Here is a 13,806-nt window from a genome sequence, read left to right on the forward strand (position 1 = left end):
ACAGGGTGGGTAGAGAGGTGTGAATGGGGAGAGGGGGAAGGAGATCTGGAGGAGAGGTGTGAGGGAAAGAGAGAGGGAGAAATAAAGAGAGAGCGAGAGACAAGGCCATGACCCATGTCAGCCAACCATAATAACTGTGACCTCAATGACCTCAACTGTGACCAATCAACATGCAGCTGTGAACCTAAACCATCCAATCATATGATCCCATACATCCACTTCAGGCCACACACATCCCAGTCATTATTCAGCTCGAACCATTTGGTAGTCAATAATGTAGTGAGGTTACTAGAAAACATTTTGAAAAAGCCATGCAATTCAATACAAAATCTGTGCCAAATGGCAATATGCTCCATGTATTACATTGGACTTTATGGTGGCTTAATTCCCACATTAAAAAGGCATTATACTAAGTGTATGAGCAGTTGAGTGCTTGTAAAATGTGCTGGGATTATCATTTTGCCATTGATTCCGATTGGCTCAGTTGGTAAGAGCACTGTCCTTGGAATACTGGAGTTGTTGGTTTGAATCCTGCACAGGCCACATATAGAATACTGAATACACACACATACACACACACACACTGTAACTGCCTTTGAATATAAGCGTGTGCTACTCCGGGTCTATAGCCAATAGGATATGGGGATTTCCACCCAGTGTTGGAAAGGAAAGAGAAACACAAAGCTTCCATTCTGAGAATGGTGGCGAGGCCTCATACATGTCATGCTACAGGCCTGCAATAAATGAACGTCTACACACACACAGACTGTCACTCAGCAGGATGGAATGACGTGAATTATCTCACCTCCTCAATAGGTCTATCTAACCAATACACATACAAACACACACAGGCCGCTTTATATAGTATATATACTTTATATAGGCTTTGGAATGGCTCTGTGAACGGCTGCATTGTGAGAGTCTGTCTCCCAAGATGAACTCAGCGGCACACACACACACACGCACGCACGCACACACACACACACACGCACACACACACGCGCGCACACACACACATGCACGCACGCGCGCGCACGCACACGCACGCACGCACGCGCGCGCACACACACACACACACACACAACACACAACACACACACAACACACACACACACAAATACACGCACACACACACACACACACACAAGGGCCGCCGCCCTGTTGTATAAGAGCACAGATGAATGACACATAATTGGATTAAACTTTGCATTGTAGACTGTGCAGTCACACCCACACCCAATCTCATCAAAGCCTAAAGGCACTCGCACAGCGGCTTCTGTGTGTGTGTGTGTGTGTGTGTGTGTGTGTTGTGTGAGCAGTCTCTTTCATCTCCTAATGTCTCCGTATTATGATGTGTTTATGTTTCTTCATCAGGCTGGCAGACTGACAGGCAGTCTGAGACTCATTACCCCAGGCTTGTTAGCATGTTAGCATTACAGCCATTATCCTAGGCCTGTTAGTTGTTAGCATGTTAGCATTACAGCCATCTCCAGGCCTGTTAACTGTTAGCATGTTAGCATTACAGCCATCTCCAGGCCTGTTAACTGTTAGCATGTTAGCATTACAGCCATTACCCTAGGCCTGTTAGTTGTTAGCATGTTAGCATTACAGCCATCTCCAGGCCTGTTAACTGTTAGCATGTTAGCATTGCAGTCATCCCTCCAGGCCTGTTCAGAGCTCGTAGCAGAAGCTGCACAATAGCAGGAGGATTAACAGATTAGTACACTTTTCTACCTTCTCCTCCCTCCTTAATCCTCCACCCCTCCCTTTGCCTCTCTGCTGACGACTTTGTCAGCCACTTTGAAAAAAAGGTTGATGACATCCGCTCCTCATTCACTCAGCCTATTGAGTCCACTGGTACCACTCACACAGAACTACCCTACGCCTTGACCTCTTTCTCCCCTCTCTCTCCAGATGACTAGTGAGGTTCGGCAACCCGAACACTGGCTGCCCCTCTGACTTCAAAATGTTCAAAGTTGCTCCCCTCAAGAAATCAACACTCAACCCCTCTGAAGTCAAAGACTACAGACCAGTATCCCTTCTTGTCTTTCCAAAACACTTGAACGAGTTGTCTCTGGCCAACTCTCTCAGAACAATCTTCTTGACCCTAACCAGTCAGGCTTTAAGGCGGATCAGTCAACTGAGACTTCTCTCCTCTGTTCTCATCCTCCTAAATCTATCCAGTGCCTTCAACACCGTGAACTAGAGGTCGACTGATTAATCGGAATGGCCGATTAATTAGGGACAATTTCAAGTTTTCATAACAATCAGTAATTTACATTTTTCTGACACATTGGTGCGTCTGGCTTCCGGGTTGGATGCGCGCTGTGTTAAGAAGCAGTGTGGCTTGGTTGGGTTGTGTATCGGAGGATGCATGACTTTCAACCTTCGTCTCTCCTGAGCCCGTACGGGAGTTGTAGCGATGAGACAAGATAGTAGCTACTAAACAATTGGATACCATGAAATTGGGGAGAAAAAAGGGCTAAAATTTTAAATAAAAAATAAAAAGGTAAAGGAATATTTATCATGTGATTTCTGTTGACTTCATTTGATTTATTTTCTGCGCGCCGTCGCAGATTATTGCATGGTTTATACATAACGTTTTTTTGAAATCTGACACAGCGGTTGTATTAAGGAGAGGTATATCTATATATCTATATCTGTTTTCTAAATGATAGTTTCCGGATTTTACCATATTAATGACCTAACGCTCATATTTCTATGTGTTATTATGGTATAATTAAGTCTATGATTTGATATTTGATAGAGCAGCCTGACTGAGCGGTGATAAGAAGCAGCAGGCTCGTAAGGATTCATTCAAACAGCACTTTCGTGCGTTTGCCAGCAGCTCTTCGTTGTGCTTCAAGCATTGAGCTGTTTATGACTTCAAGCTTATCAACTCCCGAGATTAGACTGGTGTAACCGATCTGAAATGGCTAGCTAGTTAGCGGGGTCTGCGCTAGTTAGCGGGGTGTGCACTCGCTCTGAGACCTTGAAGTAGTTGTTCCCCTTGCTCTGCAAGGGCCGCGGCATTTGTGGAGCAATGGATAACGATGCTTCGAGGGTGGCTGTTTTCGATGTAACCCTGGTTCGAGCCCAGGTAGGAGTGAGGAGAGGGACGGAAGCTATACTGTTACACTGGCAATACTAAAGTGCCTATAAGAACATCCAATAGTCAAAGGTATATGAAATTAAAATGTTATAGAGAGAAATAGTCCTATAATTCCTATAATAACTACAACCTAAAACTTATTACCTGGGAATATTGAAGACTCATGTTAAAAGGAACCACCAGCTTTCATATGTTCTCATGTTCTGAGCAAGGAACTTAAACGTTAGCTTTTTTACATGGCACATATTTTACATGGCACACATTTTTACATGGCACATATTACTTTCTTCTCCAACACTTTGTTTTTGCATTATTTAAACCAAATTGAACATGTTTCATTATTTATTTGAGGCTAAATTGATTTTATTGATGTATTATTTTAAGTTAAAATATAAGTGTTCATTCAGTATTGTTGTAATTGTCATTATTACAAATAAAAAATAAAAAATTGGTCGATTAATCGGTATCCGCCTTTTTTGGTCCTCCAATAATCGGTATCGGCGTTGAAAAATCATACGTCGACCTCTACCGTGAATCATCAGATCCTCCTCTCCACCCTCTCAGGCCTGGGCATCTCAGACTCTGCACAATCTTACCTGACAGGCCACTCCTACCAGATGATGTGAAGAGGATCTGGGGTCCGTACTCTCACTACTGGTGTCCCTCAGGGACTCTCAACTACTTTTCTCCTTCCCCCATCTGACACCTAAGTGGTGACATGTATCTCTGCGTGCCAGACAGATGTTAGATGTTAGCCCATTACCTAAAGCTCAACCTCAACAAGTCGGAGCTTCTTTTCCTCCCGGGGAAGGCCTGCCCGCTCAAAGACCTCTCCATCAAGGTTGACAATTCCACGGTGTCCCCCTCACAGAGTGCAAAAACCTTGGCGTTACTCTGGACAACACCCTGTCGTTCTCTGCAAACATCAAAGCAGTGACTACCTCCTGCAGGTTGATGCTCTTCAACATCCGTAGAGTATGAACCAACCTCACACAGGAACAGGCGCAGGTCCTAAGGCGGGCTGCAACTTATCCAGAACGCTACAGCCCGCCTGGTGTTCAGTCTTCCTAAGTTCTCCAATGTGACCCTGCTCCTTCACGCAATCCTCTGGCTCCCAGTCAAAGCTTGCATCCACTACAAGACATGGTACTTGCCTACGAGGAACTGAGGAACTGCGCCTCCCTACCTCCAGGCTCTGCTCAAACCCTACAACCCCAACCCGAGTACTCCGTTCTGCCACCTCTGGTCTCTTGGCCCTCTGCTAGGACAGCAGAGTCTCTTCCCATCTTCTGAAAACATCTGAAATCCTAACTCTTCAAAGAGTACCTAAAATACCCCCCCCCCCCGCGCGTAGAAGGCCAGCATCCCAGAGTTGCCTCTTCTCTGTTGAAGTTGAGACTGGTGTTTTGCGGGTACTATTTAATGAACCTGTCAGTTGAGGACTTGTCCTCTTGCTCAGTTGTGCACTGGGGCCTCCGACTCCTCTTTCTATTCTGGTTAGAACCAGTTTGTGCTGTTCTGTGAAGGGAGTAGTATACAGCGTTGTACGACATCTTCAGTCTGTTGGCAATTTCTCGTATGGAATAGCCTTCATTTCTCAGAACAAGAATAGACTGACGAGTTTCAGAAGAAAGTTCTTTGTTTCTAGCCATTTTGAGCCTGTAATCGAACCCATAAATGCTGATGTTCCAGATACTCAACTAGTCAAAAGAAGGCCAGTTTTATTGCTTTTTTAATCAGAACAACAGTTTTCAGCTGTGCTAACATATTTGAAAAATAGTTTTCTAATGATCAATTAGCCTTTTAAAATGATAAACTTGGATTAGCTAATACAACGTGCCATTGGAACACAGGAGTGATGGTTTCTGATTATGGGCCTCTGTACGCCTATGTAGATATCCATTCAAAATCTGCCGTTTCGAGCTACAATAGTAATTTACAACATTAACAAGGTTTATACTGTATTTCTGATTAATTTGATGTTATTTTAATGGACCAACATTTTTCAAAAACACGGACATTTCTAAGTGACCCCAAAGTTTTGAACGGTATTGTATATATTCTTATTCCATTCATTTACTTAGATATGTGTGTATTAGGTAGTTGCTGTGGAATTGTTAGATTACATGCTAGATATTGTTGCACTGTCAGAACAAAAAGCACAAGCATTACAACACTTGCAATAACATCTGCTTACCATGTGTATGTGACCAATAACGCTTTATTTGATTTAAATAGCAAAGATGGGTTGGAATGTTGCCCTTCTCCGTCACTAAATGTGTGCTGAGCATTCTGGCTCAAAATGGCTTCCGTGTTTCCTGACGTCATTGCTACACATGGATGGATCTTGGTGGTGGAGTAATGATTGCACACAATGTACAGCGCTTTGGATGGATCTTGGTGGTGGAGTAATGATTGCACACAATGTACAGCGCTTTGGATGGATCTTGGTGGTGGAGTAATGATTGCACACAATGTACAGCGCTTTGGATGGATCTTGGTGGTGGAGTAATGATTGCACACAATGTACAGCGCTTTGGATGGATCTTGCAAGTAGCATACAGATTTGATGATTTATTTTCCCATTCCCGTTGCCAATGTAGGGCATCTAGGCACAAGCGGCACATTCTCTCTCTCTCTCTCTCTCTCTCTCTCTCTCTCTCTCTCTCTCTCTCTCTCTCTCTCGCTCTCTCTCTCTCTCTCTCTCTCTCTCCTCCCTTCCACTTTGGTGTGTAGCTTTAGTAATCCTGAGAAAAAAACAGGCAGATGGCACTTGAGAGAGATTACAAACAGTCACTGCACATCTGAAGACCACACACACACTCTCACACCTGCATCTCCCCTTACCTCTCTCTCTATCTCCAATCTCTGCCTTTGTCCTCATCTCTCCACATCTGCAGAGCTTGCTCACTCGGAAGCTGCACCGCTGTCGCTCGCTCTCTCCATCCTCTCCTATTCTCTCTCTCTTCACATACTCTCATCTGCAGAGGGCACATTCTCATCATCTGCAGAGGGCACATTCTCATCATCTGCAGAGGGCACATTCTCATCATCTGCAGAAGGCACATTCTCATCATCTGCAGAGGGCACATTCTCATCATCTGCAAGCATTTCGCTACACTCGCATTAACATCTGCTAACCATGTGTATGTGACAAATAAAATTGGATTTGATTTGATTTTGATTTGCAGAGGACACATTCTCATCATCTGCATCTTTTCCTTTGGTAACACTTTATTTGGATAGTTAATCTGTAGATGCTCTACAGACAAACATTTCAACTGACTGTTTACTAACCCTAATCCTAACCCTTATTCTCAACCTAACGCTAACCCTAACCGTAACCTTAGACAAGCAGTTGCTTATTAACAGATAGTGTGTTGATAGTATGACCATCTGTAGACCATCTATCCAGACTATCCACATAAAGTGAGACCCTACCTTTGTCTCTCCCCATCTAATTTCTATCTCTCTACCTCTGCTAACACTAGATGACGCCCTCTACATCCTCCTTTTCTTCTCTCTCTACTTTACTTTAGTTTATTTAGTCAATCTTTTCTTAACTCCATTTCTTCAACTGCATTGTTGATTATGGGCTTGTAAGTAAGCATTTCAAGATAAGGTTGTGGCCTGCACCTGTTGTATTTGGCGCATATGACACATAACATTTTATTTGATTTTATAGTCATGCCTGCATTGCTCATACAAACATCTCTCTGGCTTCCTCTCTCTCTCTTTCCCTCTCTCTCTCTCCTATGATAGCTATGCTAACGTAAGAACAATGGGATAAGAGCTATGCTCTAGTGTTGTTGTCAGCTAACCACTGTAACAAACAAACTGGCTCCACCCAATGGGGACTGGACTGGCCCTGGTAGGACTGTGTGTGTGTGTGTGTGTGTGTGTGTGTGTGTGTGTGTGTGTGTGTGTGCGTGTGTGCGTGTGTGCGTGCATGCGTGTGTGTGTGTGTGCGTGTGTGCGTGCGTGCGTGTGTGTCCATAGCAGCACGTGTGTGTTTTAATCCTCCATTTAACATGCCTGTGTGTACATTACAGTTTAGGCAGTAAATCCACTCTCCCCCAGACAGCGAGACCAAACTGCTGCAATTATTCCTTTATTCACTCTGTCTATCCCATTTAAAGGCTCATTTTCTTTTCATCTCTCTATCCTAGCCGTCCCTCTTCCTTTATCTCCCTTGGAGCGCTGTGCTGCTATGTGTGTCTACATGTTTAGAATTGTGTGTGTGTGTATCCGTCTACATGTTTATAATTGTGTGTGTGAGTGAGTGAGTGTGTGAGCTGTTGGGCCCACATCAAGCCATCCCTCGGGTATGAAGTCATTGGCACCGTTAATGACATCATAAATCAGGCCCTGTTCCCTGAAGACTGGGGGGGGGAGGGGGGGGGGGGTTATTCCCTGGGTATTCTGAGACAATTAAACCAGAATAACTGTTAAATGAATCTGAGGATAGGGATAGAGGATGGGGGAAATAAATGAACTTTGTTAACTGAAGGTCTAATTCTGATGCTGAAGACTGAAGAAGAGAAACAGGTGAAAAACGGCAATTAACACCCGTGTGACCAGACGCCAGAACCAATGTCACACGACGGATGACCAGACGTCAGATGGTCAAGCTGGCACAGATTGACCTCTGAGACCGTCACTTCCATGCTACCCTGCCAGTGCTGAGACCACTGTTAACAGAGACCACTGTTAACGCACATGACCCCGAAACACACACACGAATGCATGCATGCATACAGACACATACACACACATTATTCCGCTATGACTGTTAACACCACTGACCCTGATTTCACAAAACAAAAGTCTTTCCCATTGGTTGAATCATCCACCAGCATATTCTCTTCCACTGTTGTCGTGGAAACAGCAGAGAACGGGAGAAAGAGAGAGAGAGAGACACAGAGAAAGGGAGAGAGACAGGGAGAGAGAGAGACACACACAGAGAGAGAGAGAGAGAGAGAGAGAGAGAGAGAGAGAGAGACACAGAGAGAGAGAGAGACACAGAGAGAGAGAGAGAGAGAGAGAGAGAGAGAGAGACACAGAGAGAGAGAGAGAGAGAGATGCAGAAAGACTGAGAAGAGAATCGCTGATGGGTCTTTTTTTAAGAGGGATAGGTGGTAGCCTCATCAAAAAGCTGAAATGGAAAATTCCAGGCTTACTTTGTGTGTGTGTGTGTGAATATGTGTGTGTGTGTGAATATGTGTGAATCTTACTATGCTTTTGGAGATTTGTAGGGGTAGGAAACATCTTTACACACACACATGCACACTCACACACATACACACACTGTCTCTCTCCCAATCCTGAGTGAGGGAGATTATTGCGTGTGTGTGTGAGCATCTGTGTATTACTGCCACTGTCTCTCTGCAGCGCTGCAGTCCTAGATAGATACTGAGAAGGTATTAAGTCTCAGATTAATACCCGCGTCAGGCCTCCTTTCTAACTCTGAGGGTGCTTACCAGCCAAAAGGAAAAAGCTATTAAGCATGGAAAATAAGACTGCCTGATTTGAGAAACAGGTATTCATATTTGAATTTAAGCTTAAGCCTCAATTTCAAAGGGCTTGGAGAGTGAAAGAGAGAGGGGTGGAGAGGTTTGCAATGCAAAACTCATAGATGTTCACAATTACTATTTTCCTATTCCTTCCTTCCATCGACAGAGTGACCAATATGTCATATAATAAATAAATGCATTATTAACCATGTGCGAGTAGAACATATAATGAGTGAGTGAAAGAATGATGAACACGATTACAGATGATGCTCACTAGTGATACCTGCTGTCCAAACAGAAGCATGGCACACTGCACCATGCCTACTTGTTCAATGCAGGCCACATTGTTATATGCACACAGGAACTGACTTTGGATCAGCTGTGAAACACCATCGGCTTGTAAACACTGATTCCAGGATGGTGGTTCCCACGCACACACACACACACACACACACACACACACACACACACACACACACACACACACACACACAGCAACACACACACACACACACACAGCAACACACACACACACACACAGCAACACACACACACACACACACACACACACACACACACACACACACACACACACACACACACACACACACACACAGCAAGTGCCTACCTGTGAGCAGGGAGACTCGATGGAAGGTGCCCTCCAGCTTGCCCAGCAGGATGTGGACAAAGCCGTCTTTGGACAGTTGCCCCGCCTCTTTGGAACTCTGGTCGTATACCACCACTTCCTGTTTCCTGCCCATCTCAACCTGTAGAAACACCAGTGAGCAAGAAGATGTCAATGGAGGTTAGGGTTAGTATCATTCATTGCAAAAGGAATATGAAGTTGTCATAACGCATGAGTAAAAAAAATTGCTCTGATAAAAACTGCTGTTTGTATTAAAACACACATTTATCTTCATTTTGAAATCTTATGATATAGAGGGGGTTGGGTGGGTGGTGCAAGGGGTTACCGAAACAACATTTGGGAACATGGCAAAATATTACACCATCTGGACAGAGTAAAAAAAAAATCTAAAGGGATTTTCACATTGATATCCAGGAAGCGATGCTGTAACAGTAAATAACGGCTAAATAATGAGGACATATTATCTGTTAAATACAAAACATTCCATCCACATGCATGTGTGTAAATGGACAGTTCAAGCACCTTCAATGCATCAGCATGCTGTAGAGGCTTTGTCACAATGTGTTTGTAAAAGAGGAAGAGATGCGAGCATGCGCCTGTGTTTGTCTATGCTGTGTGTGTGACACGCCAGTCAGGCTCCTTCTCCATGTTGTCAGGCAGGTTTTAGTCACATGACCAGCGCCTAGCCTATCGCATTGCAGCTCTAAACCACCACTGAAAGGGGGTTCTTTAACCCTTTTCTTTGTGTTGTTTTCATGTGCTCCCTCCGACCTTCAGATAGCATAAAGACTACACTATAGCTGCTCGGCAAAACAACACCTCCTCCAAGACCACTGTTCACTGCTGAGTGGCCCCTTTGTCTTTCTCTGTGAGCTTTACCATGCAGTGGGTCATGGTAGACACACAGGTCTATAGTGTGTATCAGAGAGTCTTTTACTCTGCAATAGTGTGTGTTTGTGTGCGTGCCTCATTGTGTGTGTGTGTGTGTGTGTGTGTGTGTGTGTGTTTGTGCTTCATGTTACACAGCAGCCGTACCAGAGTGTCTTGGCCGACAGATACACAGGTGACTGATGCATGTTTTTCCTGACCCATCGGGATAGAGGAGTACAGAATGGATGAGTACAGAATGGATGAATGAGTGCAGAATGGAGGAGTACAGAATGGATGGATGAGTACAGAACGGAGGAGTACAGAATGGATGGATGAGTACAGAATAGATGGATGAGTACAGAATGGAGGAGTACAGAATGGATGGATGAGTACAGAACGGAGGAGTACAGAATGGATGGATGAGTACAGAAAGGAGGAGTACAGAATGGATGGATGAGTACAAAATGGATGATGAGTGCAAAATGGGTGGAGGAGTACAGAATGAATGATGAGTACAAAATGGATGGATGAGTCCAGAATGGATGGATGTGTACAGTATGTCGTGTCATGTTTCTAACACCTCTACAACACCTGTAAAAGACTGTTGTTCCCCGTCTTAACTGTTTTGTGGTCAGTGACCATCTGAGAGGGGAGAGAGCATCTCAACCTGACCACCTAGTTAACTGAACCCATCTGAGAGGGGAGAGAGCATCTCAACCTGACCACCTAGTTAACTGAACCCATCTGAGAGGGGAGAGAGCATCTCAACCTGACCACCTAGTTAACTGAACCCATCTGAGAGGGGAGAGAGCATCTCAACCTGACCACCTAGTTAACTGAACCCATCTGAGAGGGGAGAGAGCATCTCAACCTGACCACCTAGTTAACTGAACCCATCTGAGAGGGGAGAGAGCATCTCAACCTGACCACCTAGTCTGCGTTTAAACACAACCTCCAGTACAGCAGTCCTCTGAACCCATCTGAGTTAACTGAACCCATCTGAGTCCACTGAACCCATCTGAGTTCACTGACACCCATTCTGAGTCCACTGAACCCATCTGAGTCCACTGAACCCATCTGAGTTCACTGACACCCATTCTGAGTCCACTGAACCCATCTGAGTCAACTGATACCATCTGAGTTTACTGACACCCATTCTGAGTTAACTGAACCCATCTGAGTCCACTGAACCCATCTGAGTTAACTGAACCCATCTGAGTCCACTGAACCCATCTGAGTTCACTGACACCCATTCTGAGTCCACTGAACCCTTCTGAGTCCACTGAACCCATCTGAGTTCACTGACACCCATTCTGAGTCCACTGAACCCATCTGAGTCAACTGATACCATCTGAGTCCACTGATACCCATCTGAGTCCACTGATACCCATCTGAGTCCACTGATACCAATCTGAGTCAACTGAACCCATCTGAGTCAACTGAACCCATCTGAGTCCACTGATACCCATCTGAGTCCACTGATACCCATCTGAGTCAACTGAACCCATCTGAGTCAACTGACCCAATTTGTAAGTCGCTCTGGATAAGAGCGTCTGCTAAATGACTTAAATGTAAATGTAAATGAACCCATCTGAGTCAACTGATACCCAACTGAGTCCACTGATACCATCTGAGTCCACTGATACCCATCTGAGTCCACTGAACCCATCTGAGTCAACTGATACCATCTGAGTCAACTGAACCCATCTGAGTCAACTGATACCATCTGAGTCCACTGAACCCATCTGAGTCCACTGAACCCATCTGAGTCAACTGAACCCATCTGAGTCAACTGATACCATCTAAGTCCACTGATACCCATCTGAGTCCACTGAACCCATCTGAGTCAACTGATACCATCTGAGTCAACTGAACCCATCTGAGTCAACTGATACCATCTGAGTCCACTGATACCCATCTGAGCCCACTGAACCCATTTAAGACCACTGATACCCATTTGAGTCCACTGATACCCATCTGAGTTCACTGATACCCATCTGAGTCCACTGAACCCATCTGAGTCCACTGAACCCATTCTGAGTCCACTGATACCCATTCTGAGTCCACTGATACCATCTGAGTCCACTGATACCCATTTAAGTCCACTGATACCAAGCTAGTCCACTGATACCCATCTGAGTTAACTGATACCCATCTGAGTCCACTGATACCATCTGAGTCCACTGATACCATCTGAGTCCACTGATACCCATTTAAGTCCACTGATACCCATTTGAGTCCACTGATACTCATCTGAGTCCACTGATACCATCTGAGTCCACTGATACCCATCTGAGTCCACTGATACTCATCTGAGTCCACTGATACCCATCTGAGTCCACTGATACCAAGCTAGTCCACTGATACCCATCTGAGTCCACTGAACCCATCTGAGTTAACTGAACCCATCTGAGTCCACTGAACCCATCTGAGTTCACTGACACCCATTCTGAGTCCACTGAACCCATCTGAGTTCACTGACACCCATTCTGAGTCCACTGAACCCATCTGAGTTCACTGACACCCATTCTGAGTCCACTGAACCCATCTGAGTCAACTGATACCATCTGAGTCCACTGATACCCATCTGAGTCCACTGATACCCATCTGAGTCCACTGATACCAATCTGAGTCAACTGAACCCATCTGAGTCAACTGAACCCATCTGAGTCAACTGAACCCATCTGAGTCAACTGAACCCATCTGAGTCCACTGATACCCATCTGAGTCCACTGATACCCATCTGAGTCCACTGAACCCATCTGAGTCCACTGAACCCATCTGAGTCAACTGATACCATCTAAGTCCACTGATACCCATCTGAGTCCACTGAACCCATCTGAGTCAACTGATACCATCTGAGTCAACTGAACCCATCTGAGTCAACTGATACCATCTGAGTCAACTGAACCCATCTGAGTCAACTGATACCATCTGAGTCCACTGATACCCATCTGAGCCCACTGAACCCATCTGAGTCCACTGATACCAATCTGAGTCAACTGAACCCATCTGAGTCAACTGAACCCATCTGAGTCAACTGAACCCATCTGAGTCAACTGAACCCATCTGAGTCCACTGATACCCATCTGAGTCAACTGAACCCATCTGAGTCCACTGATACCCATCTGAGTCCACTGAACCCATCTGAGTCAACTGAACCCATCTGAGTCAACTGATACCATCTGAGTCCACTGATACCCATCTGAGCCCACTGAACCCATTTAAGACCACTGATACCCATTTGAGTCCACTGATACCCATCTGAGTTCACTGATACCCATCTGAGTCCACTGAACCCATTCTGAGTCCACTGATACCCATTCTGTCCACTGATACCCATCTGAGTCCACTGATACCAAGCTAGTCCACTGATACCCATCTGAGTTAACTGATACCCATCTGAGTCCACTGATACCATCTGAGTCCACTGATACTCATTTAAGTCCACTGAACCCATCTGAGTCCACTGAACCCATTCTGAGTCCACTGATACCCATTCTGAGTCCACTGATACCATCTGAGTCCACTGATACTCATCTGAGTCCACCGATACCATCTGAGTCCACTGATACCCATCTGAGTCCACTGATACCATCTGAGTCCACTGATACTCATCTGAGTCCACTGATACCATCTGAGTCCACTGATACTCATCTGAGTCC

At 45.1% G+C, this 13,806-nt stretch overlaps 1 protein-coding gene across 1 annotated transcript in view; it reads right to left on the minus strand.

Moving 5' to 3' along the window:
• The window catches only part of LOC115144762 (dual specificity protein phosphatase 8-like), a 129,044-nt gene that overhangs the window by 79,840 nt on the left and 35,398 nt on the right, over positions 1-13,806 (minus strand). The window contains exon 2 of the mRNA XM_029685810.2: positions 9,254-9,392. Within this exon, the coding sequence (XP_029541670.1) occupies positions 9,254-9,392 (139 nt within the window). The remainder of the gene's footprint in view (positions 1-9,253; positions 9,393-13,806) is intronic.

The sequence above is a fragment of the Oncorhynchus nerka genome, linkage group LG17, assembly GCF_034236695.1.
Source record: "Oncorhynchus nerka isolate Pitt River linkage group LG17, Oner_Uvic_2.0, whole genome shotgun sequence".
Lineage (NCBI taxonomy): Eukaryota > Metazoa > Chordata > Actinopteri > Salmoniformes > Salmonidae > Oncorhynchus > Oncorhynchus nerka.